Source organism: Suricata suricatta, chromosome 3 (assembly GCF_006229205.1).
Source record: "Suricata suricatta isolate VVHF042 chromosome 3, meerkat_22Aug2017_6uvM2_HiC, whole genome shotgun sequence".
Taxonomy (NCBI): domain Eukaryota; kingdom Metazoa; phylum Chordata; class Mammalia; order Carnivora; family Herpestidae; genus Suricata; species Suricata suricatta.
This window is the reverse complement of record NC_043702.1, coordinates 37,679,592-37,702,009: the sequence shown is the minus strand read 5'-3', so window position 1 is coordinate 37,702,009 and position 22,418 is coordinate 37,679,592. Positions and strand designations below refer to the sequence as shown.

General features: G+C 37.1%; 1 protein-coding gene across 1 annotated transcript in view; it reads right to left on the bottom strand.

Annotated features, from left to right (window-relative positions):
- The window catches only part of DNAH7 (dynein axonemal heavy chain 7), a 271,651-nt gene that overhangs the window by 222,048 nt on the left and 27,185 nt on the right, over positions 1 to 22,418 (bottom strand). Inside the window, exons 3-9 of the mRNA XM_029934194.1 lie at positions 22,031 to 22,093; positions 18,705 to 18,813; positions 17,781 to 17,928; positions 9,523 to 9,610; positions 8,316 to 8,496; positions 5,734 to 5,809; positions 4,162 to 4,287 (exon numbers count right to left, since the gene is read on the bottom strand). Of these exons, the coding sequence (XP_029790054.1) occupies positions 4,162 to 4,287; positions 5,734 to 5,809; positions 8,316 to 8,496; positions 9,523 to 9,610; positions 17,781 to 17,928; positions 18,705 to 18,813; positions 22,031 to 22,093 (791 nt within the window). The remainder of the gene's footprint in view (positions 1 to 4,161; positions 4,288 to 5,733; positions 5,810 to 8,315; positions 8,497 to 9,522; positions 9,611 to 17,780; positions 17,929 to 18,704; positions 18,814 to 22,030; positions 22,094 to 22,418) is intronic.

Sequence of the window (22,418 nt, the reverse complement as noted above, 5' to 3'; positions counted from 1 at the left end):
GAATAATGTTAGGATTCTAGGTCTCTAGAAGTTTTATGATGATGAGGCCTCTAACTGCTGAAATATTTCCTCATCTCAATTTTCTATTGATAGAACCAAATAGTAGGCCAAATCACTCAGACTCTGAACCCTAGGATCTCCTCTGAAGGAAGATGCCACATGATGCTCATTACATGTTGGAACACACCTTGAACCCTGAATCCATCACTGACTTTGAGCAGGAGGGATTTCAATAATCCAGGCCCAACACTCCACACATGGCACCAAGTCAGCCTCTGATTTTGTTCTCCTGATCTCAAAGTTAGTATCACTTCTAAAGGGACCAAGTCACCTTCCAAATTTCACTACAAGGGCCTGCATTTCTTGCTTATTCCAGGAATTTTTTCTTTTCTTAGAAATATGTTTTGTTCTTGCCGGTCTCCCTCCCTTGTTAAATTCAAAACAGTACACCCTAGATCACATTCTGCACTTGAGTTTTTCACTTAATACATCCTGGACACTGTCCACATTGGTGTATTGAGATTGTGCTCATTTGGATTTTATCGTTCTGTACTATACCATTGTGTCAATGTACTATAACTTATTGAAATGGTCCATAATTGATTAAAAAAAAAACCAAAAACTAGAAACAACCAAGTATCTATCAACAAATGCCATACCAAGAAGCTTGTGCCTATATCATTTCCTACATTCTCAGATGTATGTGTAGGCTAATATCTTAGAAGTGAGATTGCTAGATTCTAATGTAAAAAAAATTTTGAATTTTGATAGATGTAGCTGAATCCCCCTCAAAAAGGTATCAATTTCTCCAAGCCAATGTGATGTCAATATGTTGGAATTTTTGCCAATCTGATAGGGAATAGAAGGACTTCTCATTGCAGTTTTTACTTCAATCTCTTTCCACTTCTCTTGTGAGTTAGGTTAAGCACCTTTTAAATGTATTCAGGATTAATGGAACTTGTATCTTCTGAATCCTTTAAGTAAGTGAATCCAAAGTGTTTCAATCTAGAAATATTTTCTTGGGCTCACCTTAGTCAAATCATAAATTTTTAAAAATCCATTTTATATTTTAACATAAGCTTCACTTTCTTAGACTTTTTTATATTCAAATACTGTAATTCATAGCCTATAATTTCTACATACACATATACACACACATACTATATACACATGTTTGTATATACATACTATTTTCAAGCAAAAATACCTATGTGCTGTGTAGGTTATAACTGCATTGCAAATGCTGTCTCTGACATTAAGTGAGTTCTATAAATCTAACTACTGAAAGACATGAACTTGCACATTCCTATCTATAGAGCATCCCCTTCAAGTTTCCACACATGCATTTTTTACAGTTATTCAGATGATTTGTTGCATTACCATTCCCTAACCCATTGCCACACATATATTTTCAAGACCTGCTGAGATTCAGACCAAATGGCCGTCACCTAGAGGAAACATGCCCTGTATATTCAACACTGACTCCTACTCCAAGGGGCACCCACTGAACATTCACCTAGAGAGCAAAAGTGACTCATGTCTACAAGGGCAACTCTGGAGTTGGTAAAGTCCTCTTCCTGCCCACAGATGTCAAAGCTTCCTTCTCATTTGTCTTGATCCTGGATGCCCTGGGGTTTGCTCCAGTTACTGCTACCAGTGCCTCTGCTGCCATGAACATGGACACCAATTTAGGGCACATCCATTCTTTACTGTGGTTTGATCTCTGCTTTGTCATTTTTTCTTTTCTTTCCTCCTCTTAGTTTGTTTCTTGTCTCCTGACATCACCCAAAAAAGTCTAGCTTTTTATGAAAAATATGAGGCACTGGAGCTTGGCCTACTAGCAGCCAGCACATGTGTTCTGGCCTCCATCTGTGAGTGGATATAAAAGAAAACAGTTCTGGTGGTGGTGTGAAAATGAAATGTATTCCCGTATGCCAGTGTCCCTTGTGAAAGTGATACACTACATAGTAGGACCTCACAACTGTATGCAGAATTAAATCATGGGTCTTTTCAGGAAGAAGTATGTGAGCCCCAGTATCCAAAAGAAAAGAAATGAGAAACACAAAGGCAAGGAGATAACCTCTTCCTATTCCAAAAGCCAAATTCAAGGGGACAAGAAATCCACATTATCATAATGGGTAGCCAAAAGGATGCCCTTCCTAACCATCTGCAGTCTGACCAACAGAAGCCATTTTTGTGCTATGTGTGTGCATACATGTGTATGGATACACACGTGTTTGGTGATAGGAGATATCCTACTAGATGCTTATGTGTCTTTGGCTGGGCTGGTGGAAAGAAGGGCAGAGATATGGAAAAGAAAGGCTGGTGGAAGTCAAATCCAGTAAAAAAGACTGGAGTTAAATATATACAATCACATTTATAGGTTTATATAAAATTACATGTATATCTGCATTAAAAAACTAAAATCTTTTAATTTTTTTAATGTTTATTCATTTTGGAGAGAGAGAAAGAGAGAGAGAGAGAATGAATAGGGGAGGAGCAGAGAGAGGGGGACACAGAATCCAAAGCGGGCTCCAGGCTCTGAGCTGCAGCACAGAACCCAGTACAGCACTGCAAACCATGAACAATGAGATCATGACCTGAGCCAAAGTCAGATGCTAAACTGACTGAGCCACCCATGCACCCCTAGAATTTGTTTTAAAAAAGGCAGAAAGGGACAGAGTGAGGGAGGTAAGGGGCCTTGGGCACCACACATCATTTTATCTGTGGGAAAACAGAGGTCCAGGGAGGACAAGGGGTGAACTAGAGAGCCTGTGATCACACTGTGGCCAAGCTGGGCAATCCTGGATGGCTTCTCCTCCTGGAGCAGACCTCAGGTGAGGGCTAGAAGAGGCATACTAAAGCTTCTAACTTTGGGGAGAGTCCCGAGAAGTTGGTCAGTGAGGCGCTCTAGTGCAGGTTCAGGGCTTTCCCAGGGGGAAAGACAACAGCTGTCTTCTGTCACAGCTCTTAACGCTCTTCTAAAGACAGCAGCGTTCCTTTGGCTGATTTTGGGAGCTCATTTATGTGCCCTCCTGCCTGCAGAACAATACACACAACAAAACCCAGGAGACTCTGGAGAGCAGGTTGCTGGTAACCACGCCTGTGGTTGTGGGGGTTGAAATGGTTGGGTGGGGGTGGGTGAGAATAGGCTCAGGACGCCTTGGAGACAAGGTGCCGTCTCCTCTACCATAAGGCAGGGCCAATCCAGGTGTTGAGGTCCCTGAAGGGAGGCCTTCTTTAAGAAAAACAAATATCAATCTGTATTACTTTTGTCTGTTATGAAAGCCTATGTCCACAGGTGCGTGTTGCTAGAATGCCCGGCGGTGCCTTGGAAGAGGCTGCACAAGGAAGGGAACATGAAGCAGGAGCTTCTAAACTGTGTGACCACGTGTCCTCAGCCCTAGAACCAAGCACGTCGGCTCCACAACACCCACCAGCCGCCATCTCCAACTGTGCCAAGCACTTGCTACGTGTAGCTGCGCTGTCCCCACCATGACAGTGTCTGTGAGGTCTGTGAGGTGATGCATAATCTCCAGCAACTTCAAGACCCAGGAACTTCAACTCATACCTTTCAGGTGGGCAATATTTACTAGGTTCCTACCATGTTTAGGTTATCGTAGCAGCTAATGTTCTGATAGATTTAAAGCAAAGGGTCTCAGGTCAGCCCGTTAACTGTGATTATCCCCTAAACTCCGTGTGGTAATGGGATATGGGATGGGGGGGGAGGTTAGAATTGGGTTAGAGATAAAAGGCTATGTTCGTGTTTTATCCTACTTTTACACTGCTGATTTAAAACCATGTTTGAATACTGATGTTAGATTTGTAGCTTATTAATTTGTAGTTAAAATAGTAAAAGAAATTAAGGTGTAACAGAAAAGCTGTTAGGGGCGCCTGGGGGGCTCAATCAGTTAAGTGTCCGGCTTCGGCTCAGGTCATGATCTCACGGTTCATGGGTTCGAGCCCCGCGTCAGGCTCTGTGCTGACAGCTAGCTCAGAGCCTGGAGCCTGCTTTGGATTCTGTAACTCCCTCTCTCTCTCTGACCCTCCCCTGCTCACACTGTCTCTCTCTCAAAAAATGAAATAAAATAAAATAAAAGTAAAAAAAATAGCTTTTATCACTCTTTTAAAAAGAAGCTCAGTAAATCCAGAAGTACTCACTTATACGTATCGTGCCACAAATCTAGGACAGCCAACATGGTAGGGTTTATTGCGTTCAAGTGATCCTTAATATAATTGCGTGCAGCTAAGAAAGATTTCCTCCAAGGTTTTGGAAGAATCTCCATTCTGAAAACAAAGAAAAAATAATCAGTTATGTTTCAAAATTAAAAGAAAGTATTGTTACAGTGTCCTTTTTGAGTAATAATGGCTTCATTTTAATGAAAAGTATGATATATCCCTTGTGGTAACAACAAACATATAATTACGTATTGAAATACATGAGGTCATACTTTGTGCAGTTCAATTTAATTTTAGAATAATTAACATATGAAATTAGACTTGAATCTTTTTTTTTTAAGTTTTAAGTAATCTTCATGTCCAATGTGAGGCTCAAACTCGTGACACAAGATCAAGAGTCACATGCTCTTCTGAGTCAACCAGGTGCCTCATAGACAAATCTATAATATAAAACTAATTTTCCCTTTAAATACTTGATCAAGTCCACAAATAGCTCATAATGATCAAATAGAAATAGAGGTAGATTTTTTTCATATACATCTTAAAAGAACTTTAAGACACTAAATGTTTAAATTTTTCTGCCTTTTTTAAAAAACATTTTAAGAATATAGTCCAGCCTGTCTGTGGAAATCCTCTTGAACTTAACCTCTGTTAAAGTATAAAGGACAATTCCCAAATCACCAACAGTAACGTCCTTATTTGAAGACATTTACTCTGTAAGAGCTATAACTTGAATTTTCCTCCTTAATATACTAAGGATATGCCATTTTCATCTTTGAGAGTATATTTAAACATTTACATTTTATGCCTATAATTTTTTTAACTCTCGCTGATTCTAAGCAACGTTGTTTTACTATATAGTAAGCTTAATTCAGTTTTCCAGATGCACTCATACTACCTTTCCAATTACAAAAGATGAGTTTTGTCTTTCCCCAGGAGAAGAGCTGTTGTCCACAGAAGATAAGTTGGAAATGGCTACATATATTTCTGTTGCAATTACAGGAAAACAACCTAAGGCACTTTTAAATAATATGAAAGAGGGAAAAACTGAATTGTTTACTAAATCATAAAAATATAAAAGTTCTATTCTTTAAAGTCTTTAAGAGATTTATTCCTAAAAGTTAATTATTTTGGGAAAATACATAGCTAGTGGGTTTTTCTATTATATGCTCTATATTTTAATCTATGTAACAAATTGCAATATACTCTATATATGCATATTTTCTGCAATGTTCACACTGTTTCCGTGCATTCCAATTGCCATCAAGCTTTCATACCCCTGTTATGTGTGAAGCCTGCACTAGTAGCCATGGAAATACAAAGAGCTATATCAAGTCCTTTCACCAGGGTACTTATTCTGTCTACCCATCTACCTCTGGATTTGTAAATGCAACATATTAGGGATAAATACAAAAATAACAAGAATACTTGGTTGTATATAAAGTACATAAGTTATAAGCATGACCATTAGAAAATATAACCAGTGTATGAATATATACAACTACACAGGAATGGTCACATCATCAATATTCTTAGAGAAACTTGATCACTTACTCAGCACGATGGGGTAGAAGTTCATCTGTTCTTTTATCATCATCTTTTTCTCTAGGATCTTTTAAAACAAAATCAACTAAAACAAAAATTGAGAAGTTCTGATAAATAACCTTATATTAATTACAGTATATTTCTGGGACACCCGGGTGGCTTAGTCAGTTAAGCCTCTGACTTTGGCTCAGGTCATGATCTCACGTTTGTGGGTTCGAGTCCCGCATCGGGTTCTGTGCTGACAGCTCAGAGCCTGGAGTCTGCTTCCTATTCTGTGTATTCCTCTCTGCCCCTCCCCCTCTCATGCTCTGTCTCTCTCTGTATCAAAAATAAATAAAACATTAAACATTTTTTAAAAATTACAGTATATTTCCAAGCAAATACAAAATGAATTCCACTAAAATCAATTATTTAAATTATATTATTTAAAACTAATGGAGCAATTTGTGCATTTGTGAATATAAAAATATTTAAGAGAAAAATCTGTACTGTCTGTGCCTTTGAGAGTATGTGTTCTTGTAACAATGTGTCCCTATCATTTCATTTGAAAATAATGATTGCTTTTAAAATTACATTTTCCTTTATACCTATTCCACCAAAAGTAGTTCTCATTGAAGGTCAATAATACAATCATAGTAGTTTCCTCTCACTGAAGAAACATACATATTGCTTTGTCCTAAGTTGCATAAAACAATCCTGTTATCAAAGCAGTAAAGAGAGCTACACTTCGATTTCTGTCTTCTGTTGTCATATTAATTCACAGTTAATTCTAATTTTCCTGTCCTTTAAGATGCTCTAAAATGCAAACCTGTTATCACCCCTCTGCTTAGAATCCTTCGATGACTCTCCTTTAACTCTGAATGCTTTAAAAAGACCTAGAAGTTCCTTCAGATTCTGTCCCCTTCCCAAATTCACCCTATGTTTGGCCATCATGACCACTCACAAGCCTGGAAGAGGCTTTCACGTGTGTCTCCACTGCTCACACCGTTTCCTCTGCGAGGCACACCCCTAGTGTTCAGTTTGTGGGTCAAAATGATTTAGGCACGTTCAGAGTTCTTCCTACCAAGTCAGGCAGGGTGGCTTCTCCCTTACAGCATGTCCTCTGTTTCCCTCCTCACTGTGCCTGCTGCTCTACTTTGTAATTAGTGATTTGTCCATCTCCCTCATAACAGTGCTGAGCTTCTTGAGGGCAAAGATTTGACTTTTTATTTTTACATTACCAGGACACTCAGTAAGAGTGTTAAATCCAGTGAATGCCCTGTTATCAAAAAGGTACCGGACAGCTCCAAAACGTTATGATTTCTCCAACTTTTAAACACGGCATCAATTATATCAGGTTTATAATCCCAATTAACTGAAAAACTTTTTAAAAAATGTTTTTGAAAGAGAGCACATGAGCAGGGAGAGAGTGGGACAGAGGATCCAGAGCAGGCTCCCACTGATGGCACGAGCCCAATGTGGGGCTCGAACTCACAGACTGTGAGATCATGACTTGAGCCGAAGTCAGATGCTCAGCCAACCAAGAACTTTTTTTAAGTATAGATTTGAAGATCCTGCCTCCAGAGATTTTAATTCAGATGGGTTCAGAAATCAGGATGTTATTCTGATGATTGTATCAGCCGTAGAATCTATAAGTCTATACCAGGAATCAGCAAACCTTTTATGCAAAGGGCTTGATTATAAATATATATTACTTATAATATTGACTATAAATTAAAATATAGAGACAAGGTCTCTATCAACAACTACTCATCTCTGCTGTCTAATTTTTTTATATTTATTTATTTTTGAGAGACAGCAAAACAGAGCACGAATTCAGGAGGGGCAGACAGAGCGGGTACACAGAATCCGAAGCAGGATCCAGGCTCTGAGCTGTTAGCACAGAGCCCAGCGTCATGGGGCTTGAACCCACAAACCAAACCATAAGATCATAACCTGAGGGGCGCCTGGGTGGCTCAGTCGGTTAAACCTCCGACTTCGGCTCAGGTCAGATCTCATGTTCGTGGGTTCAGGCCCCGCGTCGGGCTCTGTGCTGACGGCTAGCTCAGAGCCTGGAGCCTGCTTCCAGTTCTGTGTCTCCTTCTCTCTCTGACCCTCCCCCTCTCATGCTCTGTCTTTCCTGAATCAAAAATTAATAAAACATTAAAAAAATTTTTTTTTAAAAAGATCATAACCTGAGCTGAATTCGGACACTAAACCAACTGTGCCACCAGGTGCGCCTCTGATCTCTGCTCCTATAGCTCAAAAGCAGCCACAAATCATATGTAAATCAATGTGTATAGCTGTATTCCAATAAAACTTTATTTACAAAAACAGGCAAGTAACCAGACTGGACCCAGGAGCTGTTGTTTGCCAACCCCTGGTCCATAGCAACAATTTTGATTAATCATCTCCTGTCCTTTGCTGAGAGGATATAACACTATAAAAAATGGGTTTTTTAATTTTTTGCAGTATTTTATTAATAAAATTTGCCTAAGCTCTTAAGCCACAAAACAGCAATGCAAGAAACAGCATAATAAAGTTTCACATATAAGTATTAACTTTCAGTTAATAAGACACATTCAAGTTAGAAAAGAGTAATACTGATTTACCTATGGATTTTTTTACACTAAGAAGATAATCTTCTCTCATTTCATCAGATAATGCAAGTATGCTGTTAGTGAGGACTTTCAGATGTTGGGGGACTAAATTCAATACATGCTCCAGCCAAGAATCTTCCATTGGGGCTATGTGGTCCGTATCAATCCCATGGTGAATGTAATAGTAATATCTCTGCAGACAGAAGATGGAGGAAAAAGATGGGTTTAGTCCTATCATGAAACAAGTATGTTCATCAAAAAAAAAAAAAAAAAACCTAAAGAAAAATCAAAGTTTTAGGGAAACAAAGTATTTACAAATCATAACAAAGTATTTTGTTCAATTCATGGAGGCATTATTGGAGATCCCCTAAATTGAAAAAAATACATATGATGTTTCATGAAAACCAAATCTCTTAGCTCAGTTCATAACTATAAAATATCAAGTTATACTACTAAATATATAACATACTAAGCAGAACCCATGTTGAAGTAGAATTTAGTGCTTTATAAATATGTGAAAATGTGGTAAGTTAGTTTTTCTTTTTTTGCTATTGGTAATCAAGTCCATCTTACAAGCTGCAAGTAAACCAGTATCCCTACACATTAAGCTCAGAAATCTATGATAGAATTTAGGAAACTTTCAACTAGCTTATTAATAGTACATATTATAATTTTATAGCTGCTATTAAATATTCATTTTAAGACATAATAGGATTTCTCTAGCAATGGACATTCAACTTTGACATATTTTGCAAATTTTTACATGTCAATTAGAAAAAATTTTAAACATCAAAATATTTTTTCAAAATGCTTCCAAATTAGTAATGTTAAAGCCTTTGACATTTACATTTAAAACAATTCTTCTGTAAGTAAAATACTAGAAGAATTATATTTCTAAAGTAAGTTAATATGCTTTGTGACGTGTACATTATATACCTAAGATAGTTTCTCATAGAAGAATAAAGACGTATAAAAGCTATACAAGACTGAGGCTCATTTTAACAAAGGGAACCAGTAAATTTGAGATTCTTTCATTGTCTTAGGTGGCAAGGGAGGGGTCTCTCTCATTAATTAAAAGAACAGTTTATGGAACTCGTATTTACTCCTACATTCACAGAGTTCCACAAGGGAGGAGCACAGAATAATCTCAAAAGTACCAAAGTATCTTCTAGTGCTTCCTTTACATTCAATGATAATGACAAAAGAGACAGCCCATTACCAAGATGTCTTTCTCTATTGCCGAAGTGGTCAGTCTTGAAAATGTGCTTTCATCAGGGCTAGTTGGGTCTAAGATAGCATCTTGTTGCCTAAGAAAATGATAAACACACTATTCAATTGTACATGAAGGGCAGCTTGAATATACATCAATGAATATATGAGTCGACTCTTGAACAACTCAACTTTGAAATGTGCAGTTTCACTTATACATTTTTTTTAATTGTACAGTGTTGTAAATGTATTTTATTTTTTCTAAATATTTTCTTTAGCTACTTTATTATAAAAATGAGTATATAACACACAACATTAAAAATATGTTTGAAGTGACTGTTTATGTTATAAAGCTTCTAGTCAACAGCAAGCTATTGGTAGTTAAGTTTTTGGAGAGTCAAAAGCCATACATGAATTTTCAATTGTGACAGGGGTCAGGGCCCCTAATCCCTAAATTGTTCAAGGGACAACTACCAAAAAATCAGGACTGTCTATTAAATCATAAGAAAAGAATGAGGTATTGAACATATTGACAGTGTACATAATACGTATTTGTTTGACACCATCTTGTTCCCAGAACACTTTCTATTTACGGAGAGACACTTATATTGGAAGTGATTACAAGACCTAATTCAGAGACTACATTCTTCTTGATGGGCTTTACTCATTCTTCATTACTCCAAGCTCCAAATCTCTCTCTCTTCTTTGAAATTCTATAGGCGTGCTCTTGCAGTATTGCTAATGTATAGTTATTTATAAATAAGGGATTTAAAAGAGCACTAATGGAAAATATATTAAATGTAGTTTTGCCAAAGACACAGATACATTCTTGCAAAGATCATTTCTCAGATATCTAGAGATATAGAATACAAGCTAGCAAAGAGTAACATATCTCATACATTCCTATGTATTTATTATTGGCTCACTCTTCCTAAAATACTACAAGTTTGATAGCTATAATTCAGTTCAAACTCTATACTAGATATGAGCCACATTTTGTGACTTCTGGGACACCACTGTGGAGAAAGACATAGTCCACATCTTCATGAAAAATAAGTTGTTCTGGGATAGCTTTAACTTTTTTATCATTAAATGTATCTTGCTCTAGACATCAAGTTCATCTCAGATGGTTACAGGTTAGTGATGCTGTATAATAAAATATTCCCTCCCACTAACTACCCAGTGAGTGAAGACTAGAGGCTTATTGAACATCTGTCTGAGAATCCATACTAAGATAGATACCAGGTTGCAGCTTCTAAATTATTCTGTCTTTTGCTAATCCAGGAATCAAATATTTTGTGAACTTTATACTCATTCTTTTCAATTATATGGATCAGGGAAAAGAGTCAATGCAATGTCTTAGTTTAATTCACAGTAGGTGCCTGATAAATGTTTATCAAACATTTGGGAATAAGAATATAAAAGAATCAGTGTAAGACCTTCAAAGTATTCTACACTTGGAGCGAGAAGGGTTGATTATTCTAATGACAAAAGAGGTCATCTCGTTATTTTGATTATACAGTAAAAAGGTACTAAAGCGACAGTAATGGACTTCGGGAATCAGGACATCTACATGCAGATTCTGCCACCATAATGTATATGACCTCAATAACTGTGTTGTTGATGTTTTTTAATGTAAGAAAGGCTCCTGTTATTTACCTTGCTAAACCTGGACAGTCCAGCAAGCTTCATCCTCTGTGTGAGTACTGCCTTCCTAGAAGAATGAGGTGAGGTCAGGGAAGGTGAGGAGGAAGTCTGGGGGCTCCAGGGCCAGCTGCACAAGTTTTTGCAGTCAGAGTGAAGATTCTTTCAGCTCTAAAACTCTAGAACTTAATCATTCAGTGGCTATAGGCTAAGATTCTGCTCACTATAAACAGTAATAAAAACTTTTTATTGATCACCTAGTCAGGCCCTCAACAGTTACACATACATTATCTCTAACCCTTACACCTATTGTGAAAAGAGACCGAGAAATTATCCCTACTTCACAAATGAGAAACTGAATGTCAGAGAAATTAAATAACTTCCCCTTTGTCATGTACTTAATTAAGCACAAAAACCAAGGATTTTGCCCATCCATATGTACTTCCTCACTGGCATGCTCTTTCCAACAGAACAATATTCCTTTCAGAAATACATCAATAAAGGAGACATTTACCTGACTAATGAGAAAATATGATGCACCTCAGTTCCTAAAAATGAAATAACTCTATTGATTTTCTTTATTAAATCAACAGAGATTTTGAGTCAAGATAGTGGCATAAACATCTTTTTTCAAATTTCCTGGTGAAAATCACAGTAATTTTAACCAATGACTGTAAAGAGACTAGACGGTCATCATTTGAGAAGATATCTCAACAAATTTCTGGAACATGAAAAGAAGAGAGACGACTGATAAAACAGAGTTGAAAACACAAAAACCTGACTCATGAAGGAAGACAACCAATCTGTCTAGGAGATCCTTCTAAGAGACTGCTCTTGCAGTCAGCAGGTATCAAAGGAGAAAATAAGTCCAATGGCTGAACATAAGGAACTTGTTTTCTGAACTTTATGCCAGCAAATTCGACAACTTCAGTGAAAACAGATTTCTAAAATGCAAAAGTACCAAACATGACTCAAAAAGAAATAGAAAATCTGGATCTATATCAAGTAACTAATTAAGTGAGTAATTAATAATCTTTCCACAAAGAAAACTTCAGGTCTGGATGGCTTCAAAACATTCTATCAAACAAGGAAGAAATAATACCAATTCTACCTAAACTCACTGAGAAAAGAGGTAAAAAACACTTCCCAACTCATGTTGAGGCCTAAAGCCAGACAATGACAATAAAAGTACAGACCCGTATCCTTAATATCAACTTGAAAATCCTGAACACGATATTAGCAAATCAAATCCAGCAACACGCAAAAAGGATTGTGCATAATGACTAAGTGAGAGGGATGCAACCTTTAACCTGAAAAGCAATTAATGTAATATACTATTTAAAAGATTAAAGGACAAAAACCAATTCTCATTTCAATGGACACTGAAAAAGCATTTGACAAAAATCCAGCACCCATTTATGATATCGTCTTTCAACCAACTAGGAAAAGAAGGAATCCATTTCAACTTGATAAAAGATATATTAAAAACCTAGAACTAACATCCTACATACATGTGAAAGACTGAACAATTTTCCACTAAGACTGGAAGTCCACTATCACCAGCTCTGTTTCAAAATATACTGAAGAAGCTAGTAAGTGCAAAATGGAAAGGGAGACATATTGAAGACATTGGGCATAAAGTAAAACTATATTTGTAGACAACATAATTATATACATAGGAATTCTATGGTATCTTTTAAAAAATTCCAGAAGTAGTAAGCATGCTTAGTAAAGTCTTAGGGATAGGAGATCAATAAGTAAAACCCAATTGATTTTTCTTTATACTGGCAAAGAACAATCAGAAAATTAAATAATTTCATTCACATCAAAAAATACTTAAAATTTTTTAAAAAGTACAAGACTTATACATTACCAATAGACAATGCACTAGAAAGAGCAATTAAAGAAAAACTAAATAAATGGAGCATCCGTGTTTATGGACAAGAAGACTCAATATTATTAAAGTGGCAATTACCCTAAAATCGATCTACAGATTCAATACAATGACTACTAAATCCAAGGGGTTTTTTAAATTTTTATTATTTTTTTTTTTACAGAAACTGACAAGCTGGTCTTAAACTGTATATGAAAATTTACAAGACGTAGAATAGCCAAATCATTTGGAAAAAGGATAATAAGTGTTGTGGACCTAAACTATCTAATTTCAAACTTTACTGTAAAGCTTGAGTCATCAAAATAGCATGGTAGTGGTGTGTAAAAATGGACATATAGACCAATGGACCAGAAATAGAACCCCATATATATGGTCAAATAATTTTAGTCAAAGTTGCCAACCCAATTTAATGGGAAGAGTCTTTTTAATTAAGGGGGTTGAAACATTTAGGTATCTATATGCAAAAAAATTGAACTTCAACCCTCGTTCACATGATAGACATGCCATTAAACTAAATCATGCACATAAACCTAAGAGCTAAAACTATAAACCTTTTAAGAAAACATAGAAGAAAATCATGTGACAGAAAAAGATTCTTAGGTAGGACTCCAAAAGTATCAAAAGAAAAAATGAATAAACTGAGCTTCATCAAAATTTAAAACTTTCATTTCCCAAAAGATACCATTAAGAAAATGAAAAGATAAGCCACAGACTAGAAGAAAATATTTTCAAGTGATTGATCTAATAAAAGATTGCATAGAAAATATTCCAAGCACTTGTACAATGCATTAGTAGAAAGACACACAACTCAAGTTTTAAAAAATGGACTAAGGATTTAAATAGATATTTCAAATAAATTATATGAATGTCCAACAGCCATCAGACAAGATGCCCATCATCATTAGTCATTAGCGACATACAATTTAAAGCCATAATAAGGTAAAATAACACATCCACTAGAATGGCTAGAGTAGGCAAATCTAAGCAAAAAACAAAGTGTGGGCAAGGATGTGGAAAAACTAGAAACCTCTTCATACACTGCTTGTGGGAAGGTCAAATGGTATAGCCACTTGGAAAACAGTTCAGCAACATCTTTAAAACTTAAACATATACCTACTAAACAACTGAGCATTTCTACACTTTGGAATCTAGCCAGGAGAAATAAAACATATATCCACAAAGACTTGCACTCAAATGTTCATAGCAGCACTTTCAAATAGCCCCAACCAATAAAAATAAACAATATGAATGGATTAAAATAACATATTATAGGATTCCATTTATATAAAATTTTAGAAAAGATACAACTATAAAAACAGAACACAGATCAATGATTGCCTGGGGCAACCAGTGGTAGAGAGAATTAATGGAAATGGAGAAACTTTTTATGGATCACAGAAGTATTCTAAATCTACATTTTGGTTAAGTTTGCACAAGTATGGAAATTTACTAAAATTCATTCAATTGTACATTTAACCTGGATGAATTTAATGGTATGTAAATTAGTATCAATGAAGCTGTTTTTAAACCTATCTGGAAGGCTCTGAAAATAAAATGTTCAGGAAAAGAAAAAAAACACAGGTTGGCAGAACACAGTGCAAATAAAGGAATGACAGAGTGACACAGGCTTCTCAACCACAATGATACATGTCATGGTGGCTATAGTTGATAGTACTGTATTATAATGTTGAAATTTGCTAAAAGTAGAAGTTAGACGCTCTCACAAAAAAAAAGGTAAAGATGCGAGGTGATGGATATGTTAATTAACTTGATTGTGGTAATCCTTTCACAATATATACATATATTCTCACATCATACACTTCAAATATATTCTAATTTTATTTGTCAATCATACCTTAATAAAGCTGGGGGGAAGGGGAACAATACATACCAAAAAAATAATGGTTAATATTTCTTTTAAAGTTTATTTATTTATTTTGAGAGAGAAAGAGAGCACGTGTGTGCAACCTGAAGAAGAAGAAGAGAGAGAAGGAGAGAGAGAATCCCAAGCAGGCTCCACGCTGTCAGCACAGAGCCCAACATGGGGCTGAATCCCATGAACTGTGAGATCAGAACCTGAGTTGAAATCAAGAATCAGACGCTTAACTGACTGAGCCACCCAGGCACCCTGGTTAATATTTTTCACCTGAAGTTTTCAGATGTAAGGTAAAAATTACAATTATCCTTTAATTTTGTAGCCAGCTTAGTCATTAATTCAGGAGTAAGGACAAAACAGAGACCTTTACAGAGAGGAGTTTTTTTTCTTTTCCTGAACATTTTATTTTCAGAGCCTTCCAGATAGGTTTAAAAACTCCCCATAGATTCCCACTGAAACAACTCCTGAAGGATGAACTTCAGCAAAACAGAAAATGCACCCAGAAAAGTGGAATGCAAAGGCAATTTTCTAAGAAGTTAGAAAACACATTAGTAAATCTCAGTGTTAAGAAAAAAAAAGTATGGGGAATGTCAGGACTTGGTAGAACTATTAGTAGAAATAGAAGAATGATCACATGGAAAATGCAAAGGAAAGTTTAAAGCTAAGTTAAAGCAGTCCAAGACCGCTTTGTGTTATTCAGGGGGAAGACTGATAAAATTGAATTTTAAACTTTAAAAAGTATAAATTACAATTTGTTGTTTTAAATATTGGGGTAACCAGAGGTGTCTGGGTGGCTCAGCGGGTTAAGCATCCAACTTTGGCTCAGGTCATGATCTCAACATCCAGGAGTTCGAGCCCCATGTTAGAGTCTGTGTGACAGTTTGAAGCCTGGAGCCCGCTTTGGATTCTGTGTCTCCCTCTCTGTGCCCCTCCCCTGCTTGCACTCTCTCTCTCTCTCAAAATTAAACAAACATTAAAAAATTAAAAATAAATAAATATTAGGGTAACCACTATGTTTAATAGCTTTTAAGCCAATAGAAATAAAGGAAGAGAGAAAATTCAATTCAATAGAAAGCAGAAAAAAGAAGAAACAATAAGCAAAGGCAATATACAGTAAATAGAAAGTACAAAATAAATTGGTAGAAGCACACATGTATCTGAAATGCCAACTATAAGTGGGATTAAACATAATATTAAAGGATAGAAACTCTAAGATTAAATTTCAGTATGTCCTGTTTCAATCCATATCCTGTTTATAAAACGCATAACTTAAAAGACATAAAATGGCCAAAAAGAGACTACTGTTTCCCATAATACAACAACAAAAATAATCTGAAAAACCTCCCAGTACCATTCTATAAATGTTGGAAAATATGGCACATTCCTTTCGAATGCACAGAGGAGTTCACAAGAAAAGAAAAGAAAGGAAGGAAGGAAGGAAGGAAGGAAGGAAGGAAGGAAGGAAGGAAGGGAGGGAGGAAATACTTAGGAGGAAAAAAAATGGAATGGAAATCAGTAAAGTCCTGAGGCTACATTTATGGGGCCCAGGGCTTTGGACTTTAAAACCCGTGTGAATCAGGAGGTCAGGAGATGATTTCATTAGGGCAGAGTGAAATGGAGAATTCAAAGTGAGGCCTCTTGTGTGAAGCCAAAAACCAAGACAGGCCCTATCTTCAACCAGGTAAGGACCAGAAGTGACAGCACAGGAAACTGTGTCAGGAAAGATCATCTGTCTTAGCCAGGATGTGGCAACACAGAAAAAGTTCCTCCCAACACTTTGTAACCTACCAAGCCCATGGTTTGGGGTTTTGATTTTATACTGTTTGTGGGATCCAATAGTGCTCAATCCAAAAAAGTGATATAAGCGAGCCAAGCTGATAAGATCCTACTGGCAACTGGCCATCTCCAAACCCCTCAAGTAGAGGCACACACCTGCACTCCAGCCGCACAGGGCTCCCACAAAATCCCCTTGCTCTTTATTAGCCCACAGTACCCACTGTCCCCCCTTCAAGGTGGCCACGCAGCTGCTAAACTACCCCATGGGGACAGTAAACCTGGGTCCTGTGGGCAAGTTATTTCTTGCAACCTGTCATGAAATTATGTTCACAAATGGCAGCTTGGGTGCCTGGAGGGTCATAAAGAAAGAATATAGCTGGCATCCAGCACGAAGCAGGGAGGAAACATGTAAAGAGGAACTAATGACTTACATCTGCCCTGCTCTTCTAAGTGACCTACAACTCAGACCAGGAAAGCCCAGGCCCTCCTCACACTGCTGATCGCTTCACCCCAATTCCTTGTTTTCCTAGACAAGGAGAACCCCAACACCAGACAAGCTGCCACATCACCTGAGCGGATGAGATGGGGAACACCTGCCCCTTATCTTCCACCAGCGCAGTGGCCACTCCCTCAGCCAACATCAGCATTAACATCAGTACCTTTTCTGCCTGTGATATTTATTTATTTTTAAAATTTTTTCATGTTTATTTATTTTTGAGAGACAGAGGGAGAGACAGACTGAATGGGGTGGGGGCAGGGAGACAGGGAGACACAGAATCTGAAGCAGGCTCCAGGCTCTGAGCTGTCAGCACAGAGTCCGACACAGGGATCGAGCCCACAAACTGTGAGATCCATAGTCGAACACTTAACCGGCTGAGCCACCCAGGCGCCCCCCACCCGTGACATTTAGTAAGTGGGACACACTTCATAGAGTTAAGCTCAATTTTTATTTTCACTCTGACCTCACTTCAACAATTTGAGGTATCCTTAGAGATGCACGGAATTTTTGTACTTTTGGATAAGAAGTTCCCCGGGGCTCTAACAAGGACGACACGCCCTCTTAGCTTATAGAACTTACATAATGGCATTAACGAGAGCGCTTCTAAAGTTTTCTCGTTCTTTATAGGGAGATTTGCTCTTGGATTTGGAAGTAGATGGTCCAGCATAACTATCCTCCACTTGGTCTAGTATTCTGCCCTTTTTTCCAAAATGTTCCATGTATTCAGCTTGAATTAAAAAAAAAAAAAAAAAAGCATAAGTTAGTCATGCAAAAAGTAAGCTAAAACATCTAAGTGGGTAGAATAAAATGGAAAGGCAACTTTCAAGAAAAGACTACATACTAAGTTCTCAAGTAGCCATAAGTACAATTAATTTTTTGTATTAAACTACTCTCAGTACTTAAGTTACTCGTTTTATATTATCAAAATAGAAACTTTTATTTCAAGAATATTCCATTAATTTATATTTTGATTAATATGCTAATAAACTCTAATTTTCAATTAATTTGCATAGAACCCTTTTAAAATGAAGATTAAAAATATGATTAAAAACAGAACACAAAACTATGTCAGAAAATTTTAAAAAACCATGATGAAAAAATGTTAATATTCAATGTAACCAATCTGAGGACTCAAAAAAATAAAAAGTAAAAAATATTAAAATGACTAACTTGGAAGCAATACTTAGAAATTATTAAAATCGCTCTCAGAAAATAAAACTTCTTAGACTTTCAGGCAGAGGCAAATTCTGACTATGATAAATCAAAGTTTTAATATCAACACCCCAATTCTTAAAATATCAGCTGTTATAGCATTTACAACAGCCTGAAATAATTAAGAACTGGAATCAATTATTTTATAAGGGGAAACATTTGGCTTAAATGCTCCTACTTGATATAAATGTCATTTCAGTTTTACAATTTCACTACTCCCAACTAAATGTTGTAGGATTTTTTTTTTCTCTAGAAAATTTTCTTCAGTCTAACTTGGAATAAAGTTCTTACCATAGGACTGTTCATTTTTAACGCTAAACTGTTCTGGAATCTCATCAGCCTGCTTTACAGTCAAATGGAATGATGGAGCCGCCTGGTGCCACTGGGGCTTGGTGCTCACCTGCGACAGGGAATGTAAATAGCATTAATGAACAAGATCAGAAAAAAAAGAAACCTTTTTTCGTGAAATGCATGAGTATTTATAAGCACAGACATTTCCTCAAACAAATCAGGACATCTGGAAAGAAGGCACACTCAACGGCAAATCTTACGGGAGCCTGTGAATGGCTGTGGTGTGTGACATTCGGGAGACATTACCAAAGCCTCTCATCCGAGTCTGATGCGGGCATCTGTTACATAACACTGGGGTGTTCATTCCAGAGAGCCTACTCACCCCCAAATATTGGCAAGTGATCCTTGGGCCTTCCATTTTAATGAGAGGAGCCCTCTGCTGGGCTCTGATGCTAATGAGCTTCTCTGCATTCCAGTTCCAAAAGATCTTCCTGTTCTCATGGCTTTAAGCAGCTGTTGATTACTCTGGGAACTCAGACTTACCCCATCCTTGAGGCCGCCGGGGTCATAAATTCTTATACTTAAAAGGTGTAGTCATAAAACGGGGAGGAACGCTAGTAATGATGGCTAATTGGCACTCAGCTTCAGTGCTGGGGAACAACAGAGGGTGGTGGGGACTATGACAGGAAAAACAGCTAGGTCTTTTAAAAAGACAACAAAAATTCATTCAGGCCAATTCTTGCAATACCAGAACACAGACCTCCTGCTGCTGGAACACTTAGGACTTTTCAAGAAATTCAGATGGGTCGATTTGAAAGTAAAATATACATTTTACGGACAACAGCTTCTCTGTCTTCCCCTTAGATCCAGACCAAGTTAATAGCCCATACTTACACGGGCTTCTTCCTAGCTTTACCCTCTCCAATCCTTACTCCTGCTTCCAAATAAACTTACTGGACACAAGACCTCGTTTCAGGTTCTTCACAGGAAAACAAGCTAAGGCAATTTAAAAATCAATGCTCTTCCATCCTTCTGCCTGCCTTTCCATTCCTTTAGTCTCATCTTGCTCCATAAAGGATTTAGGACTTATGGAGAGAGGGTGAGACTCGATCACCAGCTGAGACCAGGAGTTAACAGTGCTTAGTCACCCTTGATTTCAACTACAGGGATCACCTCTTGAAGCATGAAGTTCTATAAAGAAAAATCACCCAACGTCTTAACTACTGCTGGAAATTTTCATCCAAGTGTAAACATTAATATTCAGATGAATGTACTTTGCTCTTTTTTAATCAATAGGGTTTTAAAAAACATCTCCTGAAAATGCTATTTTCCTTGTAGCACATAAATCACAAAAAATGCTAAAAAATTCAGATACATATGAACATAAAACCAGGCTTAAAGCCGCCAACAGAAGTATTCTAGACACCAATAGGAAAGGATTATTATGCAATTCAGCTACTGAATAGTAAATAAGGAAATTTAGATTTACATTTCTAAATCTATATGCTAATAAGACACAATGAACTCAGGACAATACTTATTTTTTATTTATTCATTGGTTTTAAAATTTGTTGAGTTTTCAAAGTAAAATGGTCTATTTTATTTCAAGTCTTCTCTTTAAACTATAAAATCTAAAATAGATCTTGTAGAACTAGAGAAAGCATTCTATGGCTGAATTTCACAGAACATGGCATGATAATCAGGTACTATCCACAAAAACACATTTTTAATTAAAATTTGTATTTTGGGGGTACCTGGGTGGTTAACTGTCTGACTTTGCCTCTAGTCATGATCTCATGGTTCATGAGTTCAAGTCCCCATGAGGTTCTGTGCTCTCAGCTCAGAGCCAGAAGCCTGCCTTGGGTTCTCTGTCTCCCTCTCTCTCTCCCCCTACTCCACTAACACTCTGTCTCTCAAAAATAAATGTTAAATATTTTTTTAAAAATTGTATTTTGTAGGAGCACCTGGGTGGCTCAGGAGATTAAGCGTCTGACTTCAACTCAGTGATGATCTCACAGTTAGTGGGTTCGAGCCGCACATTGGGCTCTGTGCTGACAGCTCAGAGCCTGGAGCCTGTTCAATTTCTGTGTCTCCCTCTCTCTCTGACCCTCCCCTGCTTGCACTCCATCCCTGCCTCTCAAAAATAAACATTAAAAAAAATTGTTTTAAATTTGTATTTTGTAATATTCAACATCTTTCATTTAAGAATATTAACTCAAGTTTCCCAGGTGAAAAATTGTCTTCCATTTAAAACTATCAGGAATCTTCTCTACATAAAGCAACACAAATTCAATTTCATACTTTGTAGCTTTTATGTTGTCTTTCAAAAAAATAATGCTTTAGGTAAACCTGGAAAGCATTATGCTAAGTAAAATAAGCCAGGCCTCAAACAACACTTCCAGGAGCTACTCAGAATAGCCAAACACACGAAGGCAGAAAGTAGAATGCTAGCTATCACGGGCTCAGGAGACAAGGAAATACTGTTTAATGGGCACAGAGCTTCAGTTTGCAAAGATGCAAAGAGTTCTGGAGATGGCCGATGGTGACGGGTGCACAACAATGTGAATGCCATTAATGCCACGGAACAATGGTTCAATCATAAATAGCCATACTAACCATTTTAACAATGGTAAATTTTATGTGAGGCATATTTTATCATAGTTAGAAAAAAATACTGTTTGCATTAAACCTCCACCTAAATCCAACTTCCAGGAGTCATAAGGACACAGCTTAATGGAACTAAACCCCACAAAATTACTAGCAAGATTACTAGTACAATTTATTACAGTGAAGCGTATCATACCCAGTGCTTAACAATTTAAAGGGTCTGTGAACTGCCTCCACCATAGAACGATGATAACTTATAATCAGAATCACTTTTTAAAAGATACCAAGATCTAAGGACTCCTCTGTGGCGCAGCGCTCCGGTGCTGGAAGATCCGGCTCAAAGAAACCAACTCTTCTCATTTTCAAACACAGAAACCGCAGCTCACAGAGATAAATGATCCTTTCAGACCCTAAAGCCATTAGTGACAAAGCAGGACTCTGAGGTCTCATTTCCTAACTTTAACACTGACAAACTTTCTGCTAGCCCACCTTGGAAATTCTTTTAACCAGAATATTGAAATATTCTTGACATACCAGGACATTATAGCTTACAGTTACTTTAGGATGGGTCTTTTTCCTAAGATGTATACCTCATAGAATTTCTCCAACAGAAAGTAATCAAATGGAGCCACAAATTCAAAATCTGTTATTCAGTTACTGATTTACAAGTTTGGAAAATGTTTTCAAAAGGGCAAAGATTCAGTACGTAGGTAAATTACCGTAGCCAACTGTGGGAGAACTCTTCCTGGGGTCTTGACTTTTTCTTTATTGGCTGACTTATCCTGCATGAAAATAGGAGGAAAACTGTTCACTCTTAGGAGGCACAACTGATTCACTCAACCAATTTTATAGAGGGTCTACGGTAAGGTACACGTCATCAAAAGCATTCAAAGACCCACTTTAAAATTTCTCACCGTTTGTCTTAGAATGACTTCCTTTGTAGCAAGGAAAGCACGGTGGTATCCCACAATGCTTAGAAAGTGTGCAAAACTGCTAATCCATCACATCTTCTTTTGGGAATTTATCTGAATCCAGCTTGTGTCCAGGACTTGCTCAGCTCTACCACCCTTCTCTATCCCTAAAATAGCACTTTTGGTTTTATTTATT